At 43.6% G+C, this 25,265-nt stretch overlaps 1 protein-coding gene and 1 long non-coding RNA gene across 2 annotated transcripts; both read left to right on the plus strand.

The window, feature by feature from the left end:
• The first annotated feature begins 884 nt into the window (after positions 1-884).
• Positions 885-7,818, plus strand: LOC118248573 (uncharacterized). Its single transcript, XR_004778793.2, has 6 exons — positions 885-1,098; positions 1,509-1,644; positions 1,955-2,025; positions 2,846-4,985; positions 6,568-6,655; positions 7,192-7,818. It is a non-coding gene; the product is annotated as an uncharacterized LOC118248573 (long non-coding RNA).
• A 1,033-nt stretch (positions 7,819-8,851) lies between these two features.
• Positions 8,852-24,460, plus strand: RGS10 (regulator of G protein signaling 10). The gene is made up of 5 exons (XM_035547651.2): positions 8,852-9,009; positions 13,365-13,483; positions 14,962-15,048; positions 21,358-21,501; positions 24,130-24,460. Exons 1-5 carry the CDS (start codon positions 8,961-8,963, stop codon positions 24,274-24,276), a joined length of 546 nt encoding a protein of 181 aa, XP_035403544.1. The 5' UTR covers positions 8,852-8,960; the 3' UTR covers positions 24,277-24,460.
• The last annotated feature ends 805 nt before the right edge of the window (positions 24,461-25,265 follow it).

The following is a 25,265-nucleotide window of genomic DNA, read 5'->3' on the forward strand; positions in this document are numbered from 1 at the left end:
AACCATGTAAAAGATATTTTATTTACAATTTTTCATGGAAAGTCAATTTGTATTTTGCAGAGTTGCAGTAGGAAGGCTGTACATCTAAGGTTACGTGTAGCCTTTCATCAGTCCTGCCTCCTTGTGTATACTTCAAATCATATTCTTCCTGCAGAACCTGCTTCCTTAGTAAGTTAACTTCATAAGACAGCTGTTCACCGTGTCAGAACCATTTCTCATTTCACTCACTAAAAAAACCTCACAGTGAATAAGGCTGAGTTTTGAAGAAAACGAGTGATTTGTTTTTCTTGTGTTTGTACACAAGGAAGCGGACTTAAACTGTATGGACATAATTAGTGTCTGATGCTTCTTATCTGACTGTTTTTGACCAAGGGCACAGGTCTTTGTTACATGGAACTGTTCCTGGTCAGCAATAAAAGATTTTGTTGCACCGTTCATATATTGCAAGATATAGACAATCTTTTATTCAATGTGCTTCAAAATAGGTGGATGGTGTTTGAAAAGAACTAAAGGTCTTGTTTCATTCATTTCTTGAATCTTCATACACATATATATATATATGTCTGTCTGAAGATTCACATGCATACATATAGGTAGACACAGTGTGGGGTATTTGAAGTTATTCTGGATAGCTGTTTTGATAGCAAAAGGAGAATGTTCTTATGAAACCGAACATCTATTCTGGTCATATGGAGTGGTGCCTGTTCAACATTGGCAGACCTAGGGGTTTCACTATAGAATAATGTTTCTGTTCATAAAAAGGCGTCTGAAAAGCAATAGCTGCTGGAGGGGGTTTTGTGATGTGTGATTTCAACCAACTCATGAATCCAGTTGATTGCTTTTTGAAAAAAAGTAAAAGAATTAAAAAGGTGTTTGTGTTTTTCAGTATTTGTCACCTGGATGAAATCTTTTTTCCCCTTCCTACCATCACTTCACGTTAAAGACAATGTTCAAAATGTTTTCTGAATGTTTTACTTTAAAAAGAAATAGGGCTTCATGATGATGAGTAAACACTGATTCTGTCATCTTCCTGGGGATACATACTGGTCTAGATCATGGATGTGGATGACATGCTCTGTGCTCACTGACATTTAAAGGGTAATGTTTCAGAAAGTTTTGAGTTGACATTAGTAATGATTATTTGAATACAGGTTATTTGTGCTTAAAAACACAGCCGCTCATGCTTTGATTAAAGCTTGTCTGAACCTCTTTGGTTATTAAAAGTACTGCTGATAAGCTGTGAGAAGAGGCATCGCTTTACCTTGTTTCTTAGTATTCAAGCTGTCATTCATTAAGACACCTAAGTTGCAGTCTTGTTTAGTTTGGAGGAAGAACAGCACATGATGGAGTTGTGCGGAGGAATTCAGTGCTGCCTGCCTTTTCTGTACTGATGGACGATAGCATTTGAATTATTTCAGCCCTTTGAAAACAAGGGATCAGTGGGCTTTTGGAGGACCAAAGGCTCTTTACCCTCTGGCACCTCATTTTAATCTCTTCGTTTCTCCCAGAGAAACTCTCCAGGAGACATCGGACAGAAAGGAAAACTTCAGCTCAGAGTTGCTCACCTGAATTGGGGTAATCCTGCTTCTGCTCACAGTGCCTGTCACCTCCCTTTGCACAAACTCAGATTCTCACTCATCCCAGGTACTCAGCAGCTGGCTTTTCCAGCCACTTGCAGGGAAGGGGAAGGAGAATTATTGAAAGTGAGGAGTGGTGAAATGAAGTGGTGCACGTGCTAGACAAGTGTACGTGAGCAGCACTAACAACACCAACTCCTATTGTTGGACACATTCAGAATCGTGGCAGGCTTAAGCAGGTAGTGCAGCAGTATCTGAAGGGTTGTGAGCATTCAGACACAAATTCGCTTTATAACTTTGCTTAAAATAATTTTGCTTTAAAATTAAAAATGTAGAAAACGTAACTTCGCCATTTTCTTTGTTTCCTGAGAAAATAGGTGCACATTAAACAGCCAAACTAGAACACCTAAGTTGACTAAGCAAAGAAAACTTTAAGGAGCAAACTGGGGTAAGCTTCTGTTTCCATAGCCATTTGTTTTATTTTGGTCTCTTAGCTTGGCGTTCTATCGTTTGCCTGCATTGACCCTTTTGTTTGTACAGTTGAAGTAGTTTGAAACAGACACAGCTGCATCTTGCGTGTCTTCCCATTCTTTAAAAATCTAGTTTCTGGGGCAGGGATGGGTAGGAATTGAGTAAGAATCACGAGCCTTACCACATGAAACACTGAAGAATGCTTACGTTTCCTAGCTGGAAGTTGACTTGTTAGTGCCAACCAACTTGCAGTTTAAATATCCCAGGTTACAAGGAGTAGCTGCCATCCTCTGTTTGAGTAGCAAGGTTTTTGACCTTAATAAACAGATAATTGTTGTTGAGGTACTGTTCTGTGATAATGCTTGTGGTTTCTTTGACCCTTTCAATGAAGTAATCTTTTCCATTCCACAAATGAGTTCCTTCCTCTTATGCTGTCATCAAGCATGAGAAGAAAGACCAATTAACACAATTTACTGCTTCCATTTTGGGTCTCAACATGGGGGTGGGGGGGAGTAACCTACTTTGTTATTAAAAGAGCCGTTTAGTTTTGCAAGATGCCTCTGTAGAACCATTTCTATTTGAGTTTTACTTGCACCCGAAACCACAAGGAGGCTACGCCAGTATATTTTAGGTCACAAGGAAGGAACTAGCCCCTTGGAACTGCTGTTACATGCTACAGCTACCATAAGGGATCACTGTTGTACTGTCAAATGCTGGAAACCTTTGTGTGTCGCTGCTGACTCTTAAGTGCAAGGCTTGTTTTCTGAAGAGAATAAACTTGTCCTGTATATTTGCAGATATTCAGAGAAGGCTGAGCATCCACCATTGTTTTCTGAAGTCCTGCTATCTTAATATGAATTAGGGCTTTTTTCTGTTGTTTACAGGTATGTGGCATGGTTTGATGGAGAAATGTGTGTTGCATTAATAACTAATTATTTAAAATCATGGCTAACTTCAGATGCACTGTTTAAAAAAAATATGAACATTTCTAGCTTGCTATTCCTAGATTATCCTTGCCTCCTGCTATGGGGCTTTGTGTATTCCATGGAAGAAGAATAAGAAATGCTATGAAATCTCTCAAACTCCTGTAAAGGGACGTTCTCAGAAGCCAGCAAGTTGCTGTAAACTTGCAGTATGTGTATAACGACCTTGTTCCAGAGGTGTAAGAGCCATTCGTATACGTGGCTAATGTATTTTGAAAAATAGTCAAATCTAAGGCCAGAGGGACGACTTACATATTACTGATTACTGCATTCTTAAGAAGATTTAAGGCTGGTATGCTGTACTCACATGGACTGCTTAGAGTATTCCTTTCAGCATCCTTTTGTTGTATGGCCTTTTGAGAAGATACATCTTGGCCCACCAAGATATACCCATGGAAATCTGGCAAGGTTGCAATACTATGCTCGAAGTCCATTTTACGAGGTCACAGCAACAAGTGTTGGGCAGGAGCTGCATGGAAGTAGAAAAATGTTTCATCACAATGCCTGCACTCTGAAATCTTATATGGAAGGTATTGCTGTAGTCGTTCCTTTTTATGTATGACTTCTAAGTAAAAGGAAGGAAAGATGCTATCTCATTAAAAGTATTCAAGTGTGACTAAATCTTGGTCTTCTGGGGCTGTAGGAACGCATTCTTTCGTAACTTATCATTGTAGAAAATACAAATGGATGCTTAGATTGTGGGTTGTGATTCGGTTACTGCTAAAACTATGCATCTCTCACTTTCATGCCCAGTCTATTTTGCTGTATTTTTCATTTTAATTATGTATGTTTCTAGTCAGAGTTGTGTTTACCTTCTATGTCGACCTGTTGCATTTGCACCTGGTTCTTAGGAGACACACACTGACATCAGGTATCACTTCTAACGTTCTTAATGCTGACCTATAAAAGATGATGACTGACCTTCCCCTGTATTGCAAATGTCTTTGATTTCTTATTACTATTTATGTTCTAATACTTACAGATGAATTTTGAAAGCATGTGTTAATTTTTATTTTTTTTAAATCTTCAGGTTTGAACCAGACTGGACTTGCACAAAATCTGAGATTTCTTTGTCCCTACCACACCTCCCACTAATTGCAGTCCTAATTACATATAATCTGGAGTGGCGTAGAATGCATTTAAGGTTTTGATGCTGATTTTTCCATTCATTTGTAGTTGAATATGTTAATGTAGTTTAACCATGTCAGAATTTTTCTTACTGTAAAAGTGACTTGTCATGAAAAACCTGATGAAAGATGATTTCTTCATCTCATATTTTAATGTGTAGAGCTACTTTATTTTCTGCACGCTGTATAGAAATTGTGCAGGTATCCTGGAGGATTGAAAAAAGAAAAATGACAGAATTTGTAGGTTTTTCCAGTTAAAAGACAGCATAAAAGAGAAATAAATTTTCATCCCCTTAATTCTTTCCCCTTTATTTTAATAGGGGAAAAAAAGAAACTTACGTAAAATTATTAGTAAGTTTTTGGTGAAATAAATACACATTAAATATTAAACGAATGAAACTTGCTTCTTTGCTGTACGATGCAAAGAACATAAAACCGTTCTTAAAAAAATCCACCTACTTAAATTGCAAGCTTTGAAATGCTCGTGTTTTTAGTAGTGCTATTTATGAAGAGGTCCAGGTACAGCTGCAATATAAGGTATAAGCACTACTAGAATTTGGGTTTTGCAAATTGTATTTGTACATAATGCTGTTGGAGCTGGAGCATTGAGGAGTGTTACACAAGCTTAGGAATAAAAGTTGATCCTGTGAAGCTTCTTATACAAGAAAGTATAATAAATAAAGCAGTGAGTCAGAGCTTTTTCCAAGTTCAAAATGAGGGATGTTGGACAAATTTCCCTAGTTACTCCTGATTCATTTAGGCAAGCCTGAAGCATTGCAGTTTCCTATCAGAATTCTCTTCAAAGCTGTTCATGCCTCACAGGAAAGGTACGTTTATATTTTCACTGTATGTATCGTACTAAAAGATTAAAAACACGCTTTATCATCTGCTCCTTTCCTCTGAAATTTGTAGAACTCCTGATAGTAAATGTATTTAATAAAGGCCTACAAAACTTAGTCAAACTATAAATGGTTTACTCATTTAAGATCAGTCTCACTAAAAAGTGACTCTTGTCTTTGAAAGAATACCAGATCTTACCAAAATGAAATCACGGTGCTCTTTCCGAAAGAAGTAGGCTTAGCCACACTCTGGTGAATTCTAGGATTGAGCCTGTCAGTGATTTCTTTGTGTTTAAACTATGAAAACAAGAAGCTAAAATATTTAGATTAAAAAACAAAACAAAAAACACCCTCTGGGTTCATGATGCTCTGTGTGCATTTCAACATGGGCTTATTTGGAAGAAAAAACTTGAAAGCAGTGTTTGCCAACCCGTCGTGAACGCTAAGATAAGTATTTGTGAAGTCTGAAACCTGAATTTATGTATTGGACCTATCATATCTCTGAACAGTCTGTGATTTTATGCATGTATTCTCGTGGATTAAAATGCCTGGTGTGCTGTGGCCAGAATACAGTCTTCAGTGTGACATTTACTCTTATTTCTACTGTTACATGGGAAGTCACCATCATATAAGGCAAGATTTGCCAGTCTGCAGAATTTATGATAACAGATCGCTTTCTGTTTAAATTCATGTAAAAACATTTGGGCAAGATGCTGAGGTCAGCCATATACAATAAATTACTTTCCCTTTGAAAGTCATAAAATCATAGTAATGTTTTTGTTTTCTGAATCTATTTTGGAAGAGAGGATTAAGTGGTTAGTCCTTGGGTTTGAGAGAGAATGAATTTTCCTAGAAATCAGTAAAGCTGAAAGTAAGCTTATTTGCATCACAGACTTTTGAGGAAACCTAAGAACCTTGTCCTCTGTCTTTGCAGCTAGCCAGACCTCATTGCCAGCCATGAACCAAGGTTAGGGTGTGCTTTAGAAACGAGTGTGGCATAACTGGAAAACAAGCCTTATGAGCCTAAGCTCACATCCCAGTTTTTGTGTAGCACAGGCAGGAGTTTTCTACCTTGAAGACCCCTCCTTAATTTAAGTGTTTCAGATGTCAAGTTTGGGGCCTGCTTCTTAAGAGTGTAAATCAGAGGTACGTCTGCTGAAGTCAATCAAGTTATGTTGGTGTAAATGAAATCTGGGCTTTAAGTCGTGAGTTGGGTTTCTCATAGTCTGTGCTAATTGCAGTTGATTAGTTTTGAGTCTGTCAACTGGAATTTGGCATTGAAATGAGCTGCATGTTTTGCACATTTTCTGTGATGTTATTCATAGTTCATTATGTTCCAGAATAGACTTTTGCAATGGAAACAGCTAAGCATAACTGCTTCCATTTCTTTTCAAAAACAGCTATTTAAATTAAAAAACAGCTATTTAAATTTAAGTCCGTGGATTACTCTTCAGGATACAAGCAAAATTTTAAAATAGAATCTTTGATCTCCTTGCCTGAAATCACAAACTTATCAAGTGTGTTTCTGTCTTGCACGATCTCACTTCTTCTATTTTTCTTTTTTTCCTAGCGTGTTCCTACCAATGTCAATGGGAAATTTTCTGAACTTTATCCAAATCTTTAAACCCATCCTCACTTAGGATAATGACCAGTCCAAGGTTTGTTGCTTCTCAATATGCTAACAAGTATTGTATGTAGAGAATGGAGTGGGAGAGGGAGAAACAAGGCTCATAAAAGCTTTTATGTTCAGTTTCCAGTGAACTTTCCTATTTTAACTTTGAGTACTTTTGAAAGCAGAAATAAAAGCTGAACATAAAATATAATCAGATAGTATGGTTTCATTGACTAAACGTATCTCCAAATTTCAGTGTTTCAGTTTTAATGGTACACAGTTCTTGAGATGCAAGCGCAGTGACTGTGTGTGAAATGTTTTTTCTGCTGGATTACCTGGCATAGCCTGCAGACTTAGGAGACCATGTTGTGTTTGGCAGCCAAAGGTTATCAAACAAATGTGTGGGTTGCATCAGCTTAGTAATTTTTAAGGGAAGCTTTGCCCTGTGAGACTAAGGAAAATCTCATAAAATTGTTCTGATGCACAGTCTTAAAATCAATTTAAGAATATATAAATTTGGCAGGTAGGCACTGGCACGTTTTCATTTAAGTCGTAGCTAAAGTTGCATGTGTCCATGTCCAGGTATTGCAGCTTATTTGCGGAAGAAAGCAAAAATCCCCCAAATGGACCAAGCCTGAATATCTTCAACATCTTTGCCTGGAAGGAAAATTCCCTCATGTTGCTAAGGCTCACAAAGCGCTGAATCTCAAGCACAAGAACAGAGTGCACAGCACGGGCGGCTGAGACCCTGACCCAAGCAGCGCTGGCAGTCGTGCCCAGCTCAAGGGAACAAGTCTGCGGAAGCTCCCCGACTGTTCAAGCTTGCAAGAAAAAGGGGGGAAAATAAGAATTACAGAAACCAATTTTGTGTCAAGGGAAGGAAAGGAAAAAAGAAAATCTCATGTGGCAGAGCTGAAGATCAGGGTTAGCAGAACGTGAATGAAGTGCAAAGGGCTGGCTGGGCTGCTTGGAGCTTCCTGGAGACACCGCTGCAGGAACACAAACTGCCTTTGGTCTTCAGGGGTTCTCATATTTGTTATCAACTCCTGTCTCCAAATGCATGATGTTCAGTCTTGAAACAAATCAGATAATCTTCGAGTTAATCTACAGACAGGTTAATTTTTTCTAGGAGTATTAATTATAAGAGTTTAAAGTCAAAACCTTTGTTAAATGTGCTGTTTATATCCAATAAAATTTGGTGGTATCTGCATGAGTGTCCATGTGCTGCTCTGGAACACCTGCCATACTTGCCTTGATGGATGTGACTGAACAGGCTCTTGGAAGATGTCATGCTCTTTCCTGAGACGGACACCACCGCTGTTCCTGCAGCATTCGCTGGTTGTGGCAGCCTCTCCTCCCTGGCCTGCCTCTGTGAATGTAGGGTTACCCCATGCTGACTCTTGCACAGAAACACCAGTTATGGCCCAAATACACTTGTGTTTCTTAGGTTTCACGCATCTGCTTGGAAATGCCACATGCAGCTGTTCTGCAGTTCCCCCTAGCTGCATAACAAACGTTTTTTTTTTTTTTCCAATCCTCACCAAAAGCCAAGAAATCTTTACCAGCTAACACAGCCTAACACAGCTTTTGGCCCTGGTAGGTGAGGCAGAAGTCCAGTAGTGCACAGGCCAAATCACTTCAGCTGGAAGGTATTGTGCCGTTATTTACTTTGGAAGCACGGATACAATTTATTCTCGTGTTCAGGGTTCTGGTGTCACCAATTCCCAGGGAGGAAAGCTTGGCCTCGTGTGTAAGCGGAAAACATCCGTATGTTTGTGGGAGGCCAGCACAACCGTGAGCAGAGCCAGTTGTGTGCTCCTGGGTCAGGCTGAGGTGGACACAAAATGGGGGTGGCTGTGGTGCGTTTTGGGAGAAATATTTTGGTAAAATGTCACCTCTCAAAACGAAAGTACTGAGAAAGGAACTTGGTAACATCTTAACTGTCCCTCTGCTGAGCCACAACTGCTCTTACAAGTCTAGAGAGAGCAAAGGGGCCCCGGCAGCACGAGCAGCCCGCTGCCTCTGGCGGGAAGCCCCCGCCGCCACCGCCATGTCCGGGCCGTTCAGCACCTGCCCGCCGGGGGCTGCCCGGTGGCCGCAGCGTGTGGCAGGAGCCCGGCGGGGCCGGCCGAGGGGCAGCGGGGCCGAGGCGGGCAGGAGCCGCCCCCGCCGGCAGCGCCCGGGGCCTCCCGGCGAGCGGCGCCCGGCCCCGTTACCGGCACCGCCTCAGCCGCGGGGCGGAGCGGGCGGTGGCGCCCGGCAGGAGGCGGCGGTCGGGGCCGGGCCGGGCCGGGCCGGGCCGGGCTGGGACGGGGCCGCTCCCCCCTCAGCACCCCCCTGCGGGCCCCGCGATGTTCAACCGGGCCGTGAGCCGCCTCAGCAGGAAGCGCCCGCCCTCAGGTACCGGGGGCGCCGCCGCCGCCGCGCCTCACGCGGGGGGACGGGACCGGGACGGGACGGGACGGGGGGAGCCGCTGAGGGGTTCGGGGACGGGGCTCGGGGACGGGGCTCGGCTCTTCCCCGCCGGGGGCGCCCCGGGGGCCGGGTAGAAGCCGAGAGCCAGCCCCCGGCGTGCACCGAGGAGCGGCCACCGCGCTAAGGAAAGCGGAGCGCGCCGCTGGTCTGCTTTTGGGCGCGTTTTTCTGAAGGATGCGTGTCTGGGGAGCGCCTCCAGAGATGCTGCGAAAGCAGAACGTCCCCTCCGCTTCCTTCCTGGGGGCTAAAAGTGGAAGCCGGTGGCCAGCTGCTGCTGCTGGCCATGTCCTGGGGCAGCCGTGGGCAGCTGCTGGGAGAACCCAGCGGGACTCGGCCAGGGGCACCCGGACAGCGAGGGGCTTTTCCCTCTTCATCGCCCGCCGATGGAGCTCCCCGCTGTTTCATAATCCCGGGTTATTAATTCCAGACCGGCAGCTGTGGCCGGACAGGGTTCTGGTGGCCGCAGGACAAGATGCGGTGTCAGGAGCGCTCCCAAAGCAATAACAAGGCTTCGTGGCTTCCCGAAACAGGCAGGTGAAACACGGCATGTCCAGGCGTTCTTCAACACGACTGCTGGAAACGGAGAAAGATTTCCTTAATTAACATTCAAGCGTATAATCACGGGGTGGTTGAGGTTGGATAATGAGGCCCGTGATGGACGTTTGGCACGGGCGCTGGCTGCGTGCTCGTCTTATTGCTGTGTGGCCAGGGGCTCCGTGCGGTGGGTCAGGGCTGGCAGGCGCTGAGGTGAGCATCGGCGGCCCTGTGAGGGCCGGCGCGTCCAGCTCGGCCGTGCCTCGCTATCTCTGAGGTTTGATGAGGTTCCACATTGCTTTGTGGCTGCTGAAAGCCAGGGCTGCAGCCAAGCTTTGATCTGTAGAGCCATGGAGCTTGATGTTAGCACTGCTTGCTGTGGTTTCGGCCCGAGTTTGGAGGCTGCAGCTCTTTGCCGATTTCGATAGTCCCTCTCAGCTGACAAGTACAGCGTTATTAGCGCCGTGCTTACCAGCACATCTGCCCCTTACAAAGAGTCTTTATCCCCAGTGTTGCGTGACTGGAAAAAACAGCTCCTGTAGGATCCTTCCCTGAAATAACGCGCTAGCCTGCTTGCTAGCAGAGCATAGGATTCTTCTCTAAAATAATGGTGCAGTTAAAGCAAGTACTTGATCATTTGCTGTGTTTGTACCGGCAGCTGGACGCTGCACATCACAGAAGCAGTTGTGTTAGGGCTGTGTGCTCAGTGGAAAGTTTGCTTCAGCAGACCCCGAGCTGCCTTCTGCTGTGCGCGCTCTGTTGGCTTGCTCTGCCTCTTGGCTTCTGGTCTGTCTGAAAGATAGCGAGCACTTTCCTGTGGCATTAAGAAGTAAGAGATATAATTAGCGTGTTTATCGCGTGCGTTCTGATTATGGCTTTTTCGGGAACGTAAGTGGAAGAACTGCCGTGGCGTAATGCCCTTTCCCATGCTCAAAATTATCTCCCAGTGCCCAGTGGCAGCAAGTGCCTGCCTTCCTCGTTCAAATGCTCACAGACATATACCCGTTGGTCACTAAACGCTGGTGCTGAGCCTGTTATTGCAAGTGTATGCTATGTAACTTGGTCACCAGAGGATTTAAACAGAAGAAAGTTATCTTTATAAATAGCAAACAGTGATAATTAGGGTTATTTCTGTATTTACGTTTATTACAGGATTGCATTCTAAAATAAACAGTTTCAGATTTTCATTGAGGTGTACTTCAGCGGAGGCAACGTTCTTAAGGAAATTTAGTAAGACCTCGGGGATATGAACATGGGGATCATTCTGAGGAAAACTTTATCCTGTCTTAAGGTCTTAAAAGCTTCTGGACATCACACATCAAATCTGCTAAATGAAGCTAATACGTGGAGTGGGAAGTTACCATCCAAACTGGGGGTCACTTGTATTAAAAAGGAGAATGTTTGTAACTGCTTATTTAATGGGGTATAATAAAACACCCAGCGGCTTTCATGGGCTGGAGGGTGTTCCCCCCTGCCCTGCACCGCATGCGGCCTGTTTGTGCCGACGACGTTTGTGGGACGATAACGCCTGGTGGCCGCTGTGGTGTGCAGTGGTAGCGCTCCGTCCTCCCTCTCAAAACCCAAATTTTCCCTACGAAGGCCGGAGAAGTGGATAAGGAGAAGGGGAGCAGCCCCACAGGAGAGCAAGGGGGCTTGGGGGGTGATGAAGAAGAGGAAGGGGAGCGTAAATGGTGGATGGGGCTGGGTTTTGCTGGGTGGGCTGGGAGCGAGAGGCAGCTCAGGCAAAAGGTGGTCGGTGGAGAACAGGGAATCGCCTCGGCCATGTGAGGGAAGAGGGGGAGCAGGCAGGGGGCCAGCAGAGCCGTGGTGCCCGAGTGCTGGCTCCAGCCTCCTCCTGCTGACCCATCCCTTTGGGGAGGCTCTCGTGGCCCTGGGTCCTCCCTGCGCTGCGCTGGCTCCTTCAAATAAATGCTTTATAAGTGGTTAGCAGTCGTTATAATCTGCCGAAACGTTGGCTGGAAAAAGGAGAATGAGGAATAAAGCCTCACTCCCATACGTTCTGTGCTAAATCGCACGTTTAATAAAGGGGTGCCCTGGCTCTTTGGGCCACGAGCAGCTTTACACAGTGCTGCTGTCTGCTTGCAGGTGGGAGCGATCCTCAGGAGCCCATGGTGCTCTGCTCACATGTGCCTTGCTATTCCCACCTAGCGATCACTTGTTTTACAAAGATTAGATGCCTGGACACTTTGAGTCAGGCTCCTAAAATAAATTTCACAAATCGCAATCAGGAACCACATCCTTTTGCCTGAGGGGAGGGGAAACTGAGGCACAGATAATTCACTGCAACGCTGTGTCTCAGACGGTGGTGGTTTAGAGACAGCCCCCGGGGGCTGACTCCTGGCCTTTAACCAGTAGTGCTGGGTTTGTGGGGGGGAATTAATTTTCTTACACAGGGCTGTAGCTGTACCTGCTGCGTTGGGGACAAACCTGTCACGGTCCTTGCCAAGGGGGTGTCCCGAAACCTGAAATAACCACTTGTGAAGTGGGAATGGGAGGTTCGCACAGTGGTCTCTCTCACCGTTAGGAAAATAAATGGACTCTGCAAGTCTCTAGCAACCCAAACTCTTTGCTGCAGTGCGAGTGTTTTGTAGGGCTTAACCATAGCTGCAAAGGGCATCTGATAGTACAGCTCTGCACAGATCATTCTGTGAGATACTTGCTGAGGTTTAGATTCATGGCGGAGGGAGGGTTTTTAACAGAACTTCAGCAGAAGTTGCTGGGATCCATGTTTCCAGTACGCTGGCAGGGACAAACGAAGGGGCTGTGAAGACACCTGCAGTGGTTTCAGGAAGCGCTTCGTGCACCTCTTCGGTGTGTAGGGACCTCAACTGGTGCCCGACTGCTCATGGCCAGCCCTTCTGCGTCTCCTCCTGGCATCCCGAGTGTACGAGGAAAGGAGGCCAAGCTCTTCGTGTGTATTTTAGAGTTGTTCAGATCAGCAGTAAAATCCCTGGAGCCTTCCCAAGTAATAGGTCTTCTGATGCGTAGCCAGCAAACAAGTTTTTGGCCTCACCAGCCTTGGATGTGATGTACTTTCTATCCCTGGGACAGAAATATTCAGAAACGTGTACCATCTGTCCTAGCTGTGGTGGCTGGCTGGCAGATAGGCCACGGGCACAGTCCAGCGTACCTTATAAAAACAGAACTTGGGGGGACTTGAAAACGAGCAAGCAAACAGAAAAACCACCCAGATGCCGCTCGCCCAACGCAGGTTGGCTCAGCTGGAGTGAGGCTCCTCTGCCAGCTGCCCCTCTCCCCTGAGACCACGTTAACGTGTTAGACTTGTTCTGCTCAACAAAGCATTGCGTTTCTTTCTCGTTCTGCCTTTTCCCACCTCCCAGCGATGATTCTTTTCTTAAAAATAAGTTTCATGTGTGCGACCGACTGGGGTTTGCTTTAGAGGTGTCACGGACTGCCAGAACGAAAGGCAAACGGTCCTGCTGCTGCGCGGGCTGCGGTCACTGTGTTCCGCAGGCAAAAGGTGCTTGGACTCCCGTAAAACAATGACGGTGCCTACTTCTGTGCTCGTGAATTATCCGACTGCAAGACAATTTTACCTCTCTAGATGCAAAGCAGCATTCAAATATGTGCGTGTGTTTATTTTCAGTTTTATGGCGTTTCCTTTAAAGAGCGCAGCTGTAATCCAAGGGTGCAGAGGGGAATGGGGAAGAAATGCATGTGATATTACTCACTCGTAACAAAGATGCTCTTCTCATTTTTTCCAGAGATAAACGACAGCGAGGGTCACCCGAGCAGCAGCCACCAAAGCTTGAAAGGAACCTCAAAATGGGCCACGTCACTGGAGAACCTCCTCGAAGATCCAGAAGGAGTTAAACGATTTAGGGTTGCTATATTGCCTATAAATATTTATATAAACTAGAATTAGGAGGAGTGAGATGAATGAGGCTCACCACAAACGGTGCAGCTGTGCCAGTGCTGTAAGCACACAGGCTCGTATCCTTCTAGATGCGTGCCCTGAGCCGAGGTGGCAGAGTTGGAGCTGTGGCATTTGCCAAGCTGCTGATGTGGGGAATTGCTTGCTCTTGTAAGGCCTGCGGAAGGCTTTGGGTAGCATCTCTTTAATTGGATCAGTCAGCTGTTGTGAGGATTAACAGTTTACTGTTAGATAAACTACAGTCCTTGAGCAACTGATCTCTCCTGCCAAGCATTATTAATTGCTGGGACCATTCCCACACTCTTTATTCTCACATGTTGGCCTCACTCAAGCAGTAAGTTACCGCAAACCATTCCCTGAGCCTGATAACTCTGTGCGGCTCTTATTTTATGTTGCAGCGGCTGTACTGAAAAACGTTCTCTTTAACTTAACTACAAACTGTGGGCTTGTGTAGCTCAAAATGCAGGCTTGAGGCTTAATTAGGTGAGGGTGGACAGTTGGTTTATCAAGGCCTTTTAGCCGAAGTCAGAGGATTAGCTGTAGCAATAGGAACTACCCAGTCAAGTATGGCTTTGCTGGGCCAAGCACTGATAAAATGCACTGGGATAAAATTGTTTCCTCCCAGACTGGTCTGAAAACTGATGTAAACCAGGATTATAAACCACTGTAATTACTGTGTGATTTAGAATTCTTAAAACAACAAAAAAATCTTGGTACTATTTAATTCTTGGCATTACTTAATCTCTATTTTCTAACGCTTGAAAGTAAAAATTGACAATCTCAGAGCTATAAATATTTCAATCACTGCTTTTTATACGTAAATTTAACTACTTTTTTCCCCTCATTTTAAAACATTCTTCAGTTTTGAGAGAATGTTTAAACACCGTTTAGAGAAGGCTAATACGTCTTCTGCTTTAGTTACGTAAGTAAATTTATTGCCACCGATGATCATGTTTAGAAACACTTTGACTTGTAGAGATTTTACTCATTAAAAAAATCAGAAAGATGCTAGACAAGAATCTCAAGTGATCTGTTGCTCTCATTAAAATAGTTCATTATACTCACCTGCTAATGAATTCATATATTTTCAGAGTTCCATTTGAATAATAACTGTAAAATTGCTCAAGTTATTTAAGGGAGACTGAAGAAGCTCTTCATCTTAGTTACTGATAAGCTCCAAGATTAGATGTAGCTCATCCTTCTCCTGGAATGTGCTTTTAAAGTGCTGAATATATCGTTCATTTGTGCCTCGGCAGCGTGTAGACACATTAATGCAGTGCTTCTGTTGCACTCTGTTATGTAAATTCGTGTCACGGTAAAAACTAGCCACAGGCAGCTTCTGGCTTTAATAGCTATGGAAGGAAGAGGGAGAAACAATCGAGAAATTGGGTCCTAGCTTTGTTAACTTTTCTTTTTCTTTTCCCTAGGAATTTTTAAAGAAAGAATTCAGTGAAGAAAACGTTTTGTTCTGGCTAGCATGTGAAGAATTCAAGAAAACACAGGGAAAAAAACAGGTATGCTTCCTAAATAAATTTTACTTGTCAGCAAGGATTCCACAGCAGGAATGGAGCTGTGACGTTTTTGTCACATAACGTGCTTCGTGTGAGTGCAGATAAACACACCTGAAGGAGTTGTACTGAAATCATTGTGGTAGAATTGTTTAGAAACAAAGTTGGTTTTATTTCAAATCAAAACAAAATGCTGAAATTGCCAAGTTTGCCATGTTTGACAACTAAAATTTTTGTTGTTGCTTTGGAATAGCAAAAGGTTTAGTTCAGTAATATTCCATCATCTTGTTTGAAAATATAAAGTTATCTAGTTTAGGACATTTTAAAACATAATGGCTATTATATCAAGATATACACCACTGTGCTTAATATGCAAATATAAAAACAAACAGCACAAACAAAATGTTTTACAATACCAAAATGAATTGTTTTGCCTTATCAAATTACCAAAGCAAAAGAAATTGAGGGTCTGTTTAGATTATTTTGTTTAAATATTTATTCAAATTGATACATTCCTTTTTTTTTTTTTTGATTGATACATTCCTATTTTCATGAAAACTACAGTTTTCTGGTAAAAATATTCTGTTGGAAACTTTTTAACCAACCATCTCTAGTAACTTCCATCTAAGTCTAGGTGCAACAGGAACACAGGATGTACTTTCTCTTCTTCTTAGAAGCCTGTAGTCAGGCATAAAATATATACCATGTTTTGTTTGATTGTTTCTGGAAAAGCTCTAGTGATTTTTTTTTTGTCAATTTCCAAATTTATTTATCTTCAAGGTGAGAATTCTGTGAGCATAAAATGACAAAATTTCAAAACTCCAATTGAATAGCACAATCAGTGAGAATCGGGGTCTTAAATCTCAGAAGCCCTCTTTTTTGATATCCTACCTTTATGTCCTTCACATATCCCCCTCTCGTTGTTGATAAAGGGAGAGTTTTGGAAGGCAACAGGTGCAAACTTACAGCCCCTTTTGCATTATTCTGGCCAAACAGAATATCACGAGAAGGTGAGGCTGGGAAAATGCCATTTAAACCTGCTTCAGATGGGACACCATATGCTGTGAGTAACATCAGAAATGTCAGGGAATTGGAATCAGGTGGGGGAACCGGCCTTCTAGGGGCATTATAAAGTGCACGTGGAAGAGAGCTGCCCCAGTTCTTGTGTCTGGACTGCAGGACTTCCTGTCTTCAGGCCAGTCAAATGTTGTCAGTGGGAAATGTTTTCCAGTAGAATACTGGATTTTCAGCTAAACTTATTTTTGAGAGGGGATAGTCAACTGTCAGGAGGCAGGATGAAAGAGGTTACCGCTTGCGCTAGCTGCCCCTCTGGTGGCAGCAGTTGCAGTAGGTGGGGTGAGGAGCGCAGCCAGGCTGCGAGTCCGTCTGTCCCCTTGCCTCTGAGGGGATGTTTCAGCTGCAGCCGGGCTGGGGCGCACTGGAAGCCAACGTCTGATGGCACCAAGCTCGCCCAGACAGGTCCTCTGACCTGGCTCTGCTTTGGAACAAGCAGCTGCTTCCAGTCCCGTTATGTCAGTCTGAGGTAGAAGGCGTTTGATCTCTTCCTCCCCCAGATGTCCCTACAGCATCCTGACTGGTACGTTTAACATGCTGGGCTGGGTATTCTTGATCTCTTTCCCTATTCCCTTTCTGAGTTGGTAAAGTAGAAGACAGCATCGCAATTCATGAACAAAGGGGAAGATCCCTTTGCTCTGTGTAGGGCAGATGTTTTTTTCCTTTGTATGCCACACAGTGTCCTTGCCAAGAGGTGTGTAGGTATCAAACCGGATTTTAAAAAGGAAATGAAAATGGCAAATCCTTCTGTCAGGTCCCATGTTTTGCCATTGGATAGTAATCATATTTTCCCTTACTAAATAATTTCCATCTTTTTAGCTTTTACAGGATTGTGCACGCTAGCGCAGGAAATGGCAAACTGATGTATTGAGATAGTAGCTTAGTGAATGCTTGAATGGATTGCCAAATGAATGGATGGAGACTTGGTTAGTTTCCACTCAGCTTAATTATTCAGTACCAGTCATTACAGCACAGTGTGTAATGAGAGCTTTGGCATATTAGACTCCAAGTGTTACAACCAGATGGAATAAGTGTGCTTTAGGATGACACAGATTTGCAGTAAGTTTTCATAACTACTGCTTATTTAGATAATTTACACAGCTAGAGAAGGTACTAGAAGTAGAAATCCTTCAAGTGTTCACGATAACATTAAGCATGAATATGTCTTCTGAAAGTGACTCTTGCAGAAATCGCTTTGTATCTATCTGATGTGAGCAAAGTATTCTAAAACCAACTTACTTATTTAATAACCTGCTTCTCATTAGAACTGGTTTACCACAGAAACTCTCACAGACACTCAGATTTCGGTCAGATGAAGTTGATTTCAATTTAACCTGGATAAAACCGGACTATTTTTTTTCTATTTTTGAAGTATAAAATAAACTTGTCATTACTTGACGTGAGAGTGTTAGCATGGGGGTTTTCGTAGATGCGACTTGCACCAAAGTCACCAGCTGGTCGTTGGATGAATTATCCACTGTGCCCAGTGCTGTCGTGGTCCTTCTGTGCAGCCTGTAGCTGCGTGGTCCTGCAGGGGTGCTGTTCGGTGGGGAGGTTGGCTCGGGAGCTGCTGCCCTTCCCTCCTGTCCAGCCTGGTCCTTGCAGGCAGGCGCCAGCTCGCCCTGGCCGTGCTTTCTGCCGGCTGCAAGCTGCCTAACTCTGTTAGTGCCATTCTAAGAAAATATCCGGCGCCTTTCGTCAGGGCTCATTAAGTTTGCTTCAGGCTTTACTCTAACCACAGCCATGTGGGCTCTGCCTAGAGAGCTGACGTATCAAGCCTACACGGCAGATCTTGCAAGATGTTGTGCAGATGCATCTTCTCTGCCCCCTTCCTCTTGAATGTGAGCCTCTGTGCAGCCAGGGTTGGTTGATCACAGGAGCAGAGGGAGCACTGGCAAGAAGAAGCCTGGCTCCTGACCGTGGTGTTGGCTCTAGACTAGTGGTGGGAATGCAGGAGGCAGCAGAGAAGGAGTTCTGACCGTACTGCTCCTTGAGTGTACGTTCGTTTTCCTGTTTTGGTGAGCTAATGCAAAATGCATGCATGGTTCAGGGAGGTTTTCGGCATCTGCAGGGTTAGGCAGCAAGCAGACTTCATCGAGAGCCTAGACAGGTCTTTAGGTGGACTGACTCCAAGCTGTTTTCTTGCAGCGTGGAAGTACGAGCTCTTCCCCTCAGCTCAGGAAACACCTCTGTCATTTAAAATAAAGAAATAAAAAGGATATTTATTGCTCCTTTAAAATTGAAGTCAAAATAGAAATGTCATTCTTAGTGAAGATTGGGGAAGGAATTATGTCAGGTCCATTGTAGTAGTGAGCTCTGCTGCCACCCATATGGTCCGCATCTTAGGAAACGTTTAACTATTGAAATGGGAGTGGTGGGGATAAGTGAATAAAATTTAAATATTTTACTGAGGTTAGTTGTGGATTTGTGCTTGTTAATGAAATAAATAACATGTCCGTTGTGCTACTTTCCAAGGTTTAAACGCTTCTTCTGTTGCAACTGAGCTTTAAAGACAACTTACAGATTGTAGGAAGTGTTTTGAACAACAGAGAATCTTTTCAGCTGTTGCTGAAGTTCAGCAAAATACTCAAGAAGTTTTGTAGAGACCAATTTCAGAACAAATATGTATTATGGTTGGACTTGATCATCCTGAAAGCCTTTTCCAGCCTAAATGATACTGTGATTCTCTACCTATTCTATACCAATTTCTTCTGCTACTTCTCCTGGGGAATGTGGCAGCATTTATAAAGGACTAGGTAACGCTGTGCAGCTGCTAACTGCTGGAGTCTGCTCTGATGAGCATCTGGGACTCCCATTCACCTCATTTGGGAACCGCACATGCTTTGGAGCTGAATTTGACCTTATGAAAGGAAGTGGGAAAGAATATTATATCCATTTGAACTACCGAGGGGGATTTGTGTAGACAGAACTTTGTATTCCAAAGGGGAACTTGGCGTGGACGCAGAGGCGAGTACACAGATGTAAGAGAAAAGTGCCAGAAACGCTTTAATAACCACCTGTGAACAAGGTCCCAGTCTTAGAATCAGAGCAGAGTCCCCAGTGCTGAGGCATTAGCTTGAGGCGAGAACAAAGATCGCCACCCACCTCTTCCACCTGGACCTGGCTTTCCATGAATGTCCTCTGGGGAAGGTATCAACCTACTGGCAGCTTTACCGTACCTTCATTTATTTTTTAGTTAAACTGATGCTTTCCTGCTGGAACATCAACATAGCCTAACCGTGGTTCTGTGTGCGGCAGAACCTGTGAAGTTCAGTCGTGCACTTCCACACGTCTCCAGTACCACAACATCAGGCCCCCCGCGTCTCCGCAGTGACCCCCTCTCCCTACCACAGTGCTTTCACTTCCTTTCTTTGTCATTCTTCCCCACAAAATCCAGAGATCCTCCCCATTTCACCAGCCTCCCACACAGTCGTCTTGTTCCCCCCACGTTCTCTAACTTCCTCACAGTACTTCTGTTTTCTCTCACGTTTCCCCTCGAGCCTTCCTTTACTCTTTCCCCGTGGTGCCCAGCTTGCTGCTGTGCTCCTTGGGCAAGAAGCACCTCGTGCTGTGGCTGGCGTGGAGCTACGCGGGTATTGATTAGCCAGCTGCCAAGTCCTTGCTGGCAGCTCGAGGAGGTAACTTTGGAACATATCCTGCAGCTTTAGCTTCAGTGCCTGTGCATTCTTCTGTCTTGCCTTTCTCTTGCCACCCCTCCCCAGTGAATTAGTAGGAATGTAATTATTTCACAGCCCTTTGCCCCTCTCTTAAATGTGGTTGAAATTGGACAGCAAGTGCAGAAGTCATTTGGGGAAGACCAACTGGCTTTTCAATCACACTTGCTCCTGCAATAATAGCTGAAAATATCTTTTACCCTTTATCTTCATTAGGGCTTTAACATAATTTAAAGCAGTCTGATTGGATTAATTGCTCATTTAGGACAGACATCTCTGACCCAGTCTCCCCTGATCTTTGAAACTGAAAAGATTGGAGATCTTCATAAAACACCTCACAGTGACCGAATGCACCTGGCACGAGATAGTTTATCCACCAGATGATCTGTTTTAGAAAGGAGTACTTCTGGAAAATGTGTCCCCTTTGGCAGAAAGAAAGTTAACTCTCAGGCATTACAAATTGTCAAACACATGTTGCTTTTCTTCTAATTATCACCAAATGCTGATTCTCAGCTGTAAAACATTAAAGAAATTCTGGGACTTGTTCGTGGGTAAGGGTTTAACTGCTTCCTCCTGCAAGCCCACTTCCTGCCAAAGGGTCCCTCGTAGTTTGTGCTGGTCTGGAGACAGTTGCTCGTTAAATGTAGTGAGGAACACTGACGCGTACCCACTGCCAGTTATCTGGGCCTGCTGCTCTACAGGCCGTGCTTTCAGAAGGCTGCAGTGAGGCTTACCTTGTTCGTGGCTTGGCAGCGTTCTTCCTCGCTGCTTTCTCTTTATCTGACTGGCTTGTGTTTGATTTTAAAGGATTTTAGCCACTTGTACGTTGCTTTGATGTTAAAGAATGCCTGGTGTGGTCAAAGCATTATTGCTGTTACTGATTTATCAAGAGAAGACCCCTGAAATCAGGGCAAATGCTAACAAAGTGCTTCATGCGAGTCACACTTACCTCTATTTAATGGCTTTCAGGGGCTCTTGAGAGACTTATCAATAGTGTTAGCCAAAAACTATTTTTTTTTTCCAATCTTGTACTCAGTGTTGCACATGAGCTGCCCTGAGGTAGAAACGCAGTTGTGACAAAACATGTAAGCTGCACGATGAGGTTACCTAGCAGTAGCAGGCATCGTGCGCTACTTTGCTTATTTTTGTCTTGCAGTGAGAGTAAGTTTCCACGGTGTTTTTTTCCTCCTGGGTTCCTTGCATATGCTGGCTATCTATTAGTAAAAATGATCTTCTAGGTAGTGAAGACAAACCCTAGGTGATGGCGCTGTGCGGTTTTATGCTGGATACTCGGTTTTGAGTATCACAACTGCTGTCTGACTGAAGTGCTGAATACTCACAGCTTCTGCTAATGTCAGCGCAGGAGTTGGCCTGCAGCGATGTTTTTCCTCCAGCACAAATAAGTATAAATAAATAAGCTAATCTTTGTATTTTTGTTTTGTTTCCTTTTCAATTCAGACTATGTTTTGTTTTTAAGAAGTGAGTTAGAAGTCTCCACCAAAACCTTAAAAGTACATCGACCTTTTCCACAGTAAATAATTCTTTACATAAATGTCTCCTTTTGCAGATGCAAGAAAAAGCTAAAGAAATTTACATGACTTTCCTGTCCAGTAAAGCTTCATCCCAAGTCAATGTTGAAGGGCAGTCCCGTTTGAATGAGACGATTTTGGAGACGCCTCACCCTCTCATGTTTCAGAAGCTCCAGGACCAGGTAAAACTATTTTCTTCATCATGCGAATGGTGAAGAAATATGAACCATATGAATTCCAGTTTGGGACTTTCCTGGAAAATTGGATGAAGTTTGCTCCTGGGTTCCTCTGCTGGTAGCTTGGGAGTCACCGAGTGACTAACTTTGTGCCTACATTTTCCTGTGTATTCACTTGTGCCGAGTCATTGCTGATGTTTGTTTCTGTAGTTGCCACTGGTTTCCCTGAGAGCTCAAGATTCTTCTCTTTGCTTTGTTTTGTATTTATATTTATGCGAGTATAATGCAGTTTTCCAAAGAGCCCCCTCTTCTGCAACACACAAAATGTAAGAGAGGAGTTGGCATCTGCTTTGCGTTTTCCTACAGAACTTGGGAGGTCTGGTAGAAATTAAGTAATGGACTGCAGGTACGTCTTTTGGTGGTAAATTTTCTTAATTGTTAGCTTAGTTTAAATCGTAAGCTATGAAGTGAGTCATCTGCAGCTTTCCAGCACTTGCAGTCTGTACTATTTTTAATTTCTGTAGCATTCTCAGCACTACCTGTATGTTCCATTTGGCTTTCTTGCAGAGGAACAGTTACACTGATTTAAAATAGTGTTTTCAGCCTATTTTATATCAGGTGCTGAATGTTAGTTGGGCACTGGCTGGATCAGTTGGAGTGATCTGAGGAGCAAAGGTCCTGCCATCTTTCAGGCAGATTCCAAGCCATTGGCAGTGGAAATGCTTGAAAGCCAGTTTCCATGTGAAGAAGCAATGTTTTTCATGGAAAAACTCCTGACTTGGTGGACGGGTGGGTGATTACGTGGTGATGAGAGTGAAGCTGGAGAGGCTACTTGGGTTAGGATGTTTTGCAGCTTTACAGTGGGCATGCACGTGAACTGCCAGGGATATTAAGAGCTGAACTGGAAACGTGCTAGAACAGTGGGAGAAGAATCCCACTGGTGTAGGGAGAAAGTCTGCGAACTTACCAAATGCAGAACGTTTGGGTTGTTGTAGATTTCCACTGCTTGAAACTTCTGTTTATTGCTGTTGGATAATTGAGGAAGAGTTATGTTCTTCTCTTGTCTTCAATCCTTATAAAGTTATGAAGAGCAGTACATATAACTTGATCTCTGACAAACAGTGCTAACTGCTACTGGCAGCGTGTGCTTGAGGCGTAGTCAGCCTGGCTTGTTGTCCAGAGCTTGTAGGGTTCCCAGTATCAGTGACAACTAGTACTTAGTTCCCCAGCAGCCCTGGTGATCTAGCTGGGGCTACTTCTGGGGCGACCTTAAGCACACAGCTTAGAGGCAGCTGTTCTTGTTGAAGGGCGTTGGAAGGGGTTCATAAAAATCTGTAGACTTTTAAATACTTGCAGGGTAAACGTGCCTGCTCCACAGAGGTGACGAGAGGAGGGAACAAAGAGAGCTCAGCTTTTGCACGTGATTATAAAATCTGTCTGCTCTCTGTGTTTGGCTAACCAGGCTCTAGGGGTACTCAGAGAAGATTTTGTCTCAGCGTTCTCCCTCTCTGGGAGGTGCTTTAGATGATACCAGGAACAAGAGGAGTCTAAGTTTTTAATGCTGACTTAAAACATTTTAGCAGCTGATGTTTTCATTGCAATTTTTTTCCCCTTAAGCTAGTTTGATAAATGTAATTACATTGTGGTTAGCCAACCCAGCAAGTGTAATTTGACCTTGCTTAACTGTATTGAGTCTCTATCGAGAGGGTCTTTTGGAATTAATTTTTAGCCTTCAAGATTGCCACCATTTTAAATGTGTACTTAAATACCTAAATATGTAAACAAGTGATGATCCATAAAATGCATTATGTCATTTATTTTGCAAGGGGGCTAGTGAACAAGTGACAGTTAGTAAAGTGCTTTATGTCATTTATTGTGCAAGGGGGCTATTCCAGCTCACGCACAGACTGGAGAAGTCAAGTTCTGTTTGCTTGCCTTTGTGTCTGTTCAGGTTCCTTGAAGATGTGGGGACAAAAACCAAAAAGGCAGTTTGAGATTTTTTTTTCCTTACAAACAGCTGTATTACCCAGTTGCACTATCAGCTAGAAATGAGGCTTGTAAGGTTATCTACACTCGGATTATCCACAAATGCAGGTCAGAATTCACAAAGTCCTCTTGGAAGTGTAGTTACTCTGGGTACCATAAAATGTAATGAGTCACGAGTGATGGCTCAGGGAGGCTTCTCCAATGAAATACTCGTCAGCGCATGGTGTGGACTTGGGTTTTGCCTTGGTTGTAGTTTTCAGGTTTTCCTTTTTCTTTCCCACTGTTTCAAGACCAAACAAAATATAGCCCCAACCTTGACACTGGCCAGATTCCAGGCTCCTCTCCCAAGCCCTTCTGTTTTCAGAAAGCTCCAAATGACTTCTAGCTTTTTTTTTTTGCCTGAAGTGGATATAAATAGAAGAGAAAGCAGATGTGTTGAGGGATGAGCCTACACTCGAGCCATTTGACACTCAAATTAAAATTAAAATACACTTTGAGGTGTATTTTAACGTCGTGCCTTTTAGTAATTACAGTCCTGGGAGCGGTAACAGAAAAAAAAACAACAGTAGAATTCATATGTTGTCCTGTCACTCAAAATCTACTTTTACTTGGGTCATCTTTTTTGTGTTTTTTTTCCTCTCTTACCAGATATTCAATCTCATGAAATACGACAGCTACAGCCGCTTCTTAAAGTCAGACATCTTCCTAAACCATAAGAAGTCTGAGGAGCAGGAGGAGAATTCACCAGAGGCTCAGACTGCAGCTAAAAGAGCGTCAAGAATTTACAACACTTGATACGATGAATCTCATTAGGAGATGCAATACAGTAATTAACTTACACTCAGGAACAGTCTAGGTTTATAGCAGTTGCATATAGGGCTTGGAGGAGCTCAAACCGTTTTTAGGAGATACTTACCTTTTTAATTGCTTGAATGACTAATTGTTTTTGCATGACAGCTAATAAATAACCAAGTGCCCATGGAAAGACTGTTTCCTAGCTAAAAGGCTGAGGTATTCCTCCATAACATGAGTTGCATTTTATATTTCACAAGTTAAAATGCTTTCAGTTTCTTTTGCTTTTTTTTATTGTTGTTGTTGGGCGTAATGATGCTGAGAAAGTGTTTTTTTGTTGCGTTGTTGTTTTAATTTGTGCCTTCTGGTTTTCATTTGTGCATGGCTTTTACTTTCTGAATTGTTGAGAGCAGCTGTTGAGGAGTATGTTTTAAGTTATTTTGTGAATGAGACATTCATAGGAAACTCTAATTTAGGAACAACATCTTTCAGGGTCAAGATCAATAGAATCTAATCTTACTCCTGTTTTCCAGTGTAACTTTTTTTTTCAAGGTGATAGAAGTTCTACTTTGCCTTTACTTATGAATCACAGCGCTTCTCTGATCATGAGTTTCATTTCTGTATTTCTTCAATTTCTCCAGTATTTTTGCAGTAGACAATCGCCCTCAGAGGAGGGAGCAATGGATATCCCCTTTGGGACAAAAGCTCTTAGATACAGAGCATCTCTGAAGAATTCCTAAAAGCCGTCGGGAAATCTGCCAGTTAATATCCCACATTGGGCACGCTCACTTCAGCAAAGCTTGACTGGGGCACGTCCTGCGTGTCAGCCAGGTTGTCTGTTACATCAGGGCCAGATGCTGGTCCTGGGAAGCATCTGTTTTTTCCTGGGTCTCCTCAGTCCTGCTGTGTGTAGCAAGAGTCATTCTGCAATGGGCCAACCATCAAAGTCTGACTTTGTAAGATATTTCTACTGAAGTCAGCCTGCCAGTGTT

This window comes from Cygnus atratus, chromosome 7, assembly GCF_013377495.2.
Source record: "Cygnus atratus isolate AKBS03 ecotype Queensland, Australia chromosome 7, CAtr_DNAZoo_HiC_assembly, whole genome shotgun sequence".
NCBI classification, from domain to species: Eukaryota; Metazoa; Chordata; class Aves; order Anseriformes; family Anatidae; genus Cygnus; species Cygnus atratus.

Excerpts from the sequence above, each read along its gene's own strand:
- RGS10 (XM_035547651.2), top strand. The coding sequence starts at position 8,961 with ATGTTCAACCGGGCCGTGAGCCGCCTCAGCAGGAAGCGCCCGCCCTCA. Across the intron at positions 9,010-13,364 it reads CAGGAAGCGCCCGCCCTCAG|AGATAAACGACAGCGAGGGT; the intron begins GTACCGGGGGCG and ends CATTTTTTCCAG. Across the intron at positions 15,049-21,357 it reads AAACACAGGGAAAAAAACAG|ATGCAAGAAAAAGCTAAAGA; the intron begins GTATGCTTCCTA and ends CTCCTTTTGCAG.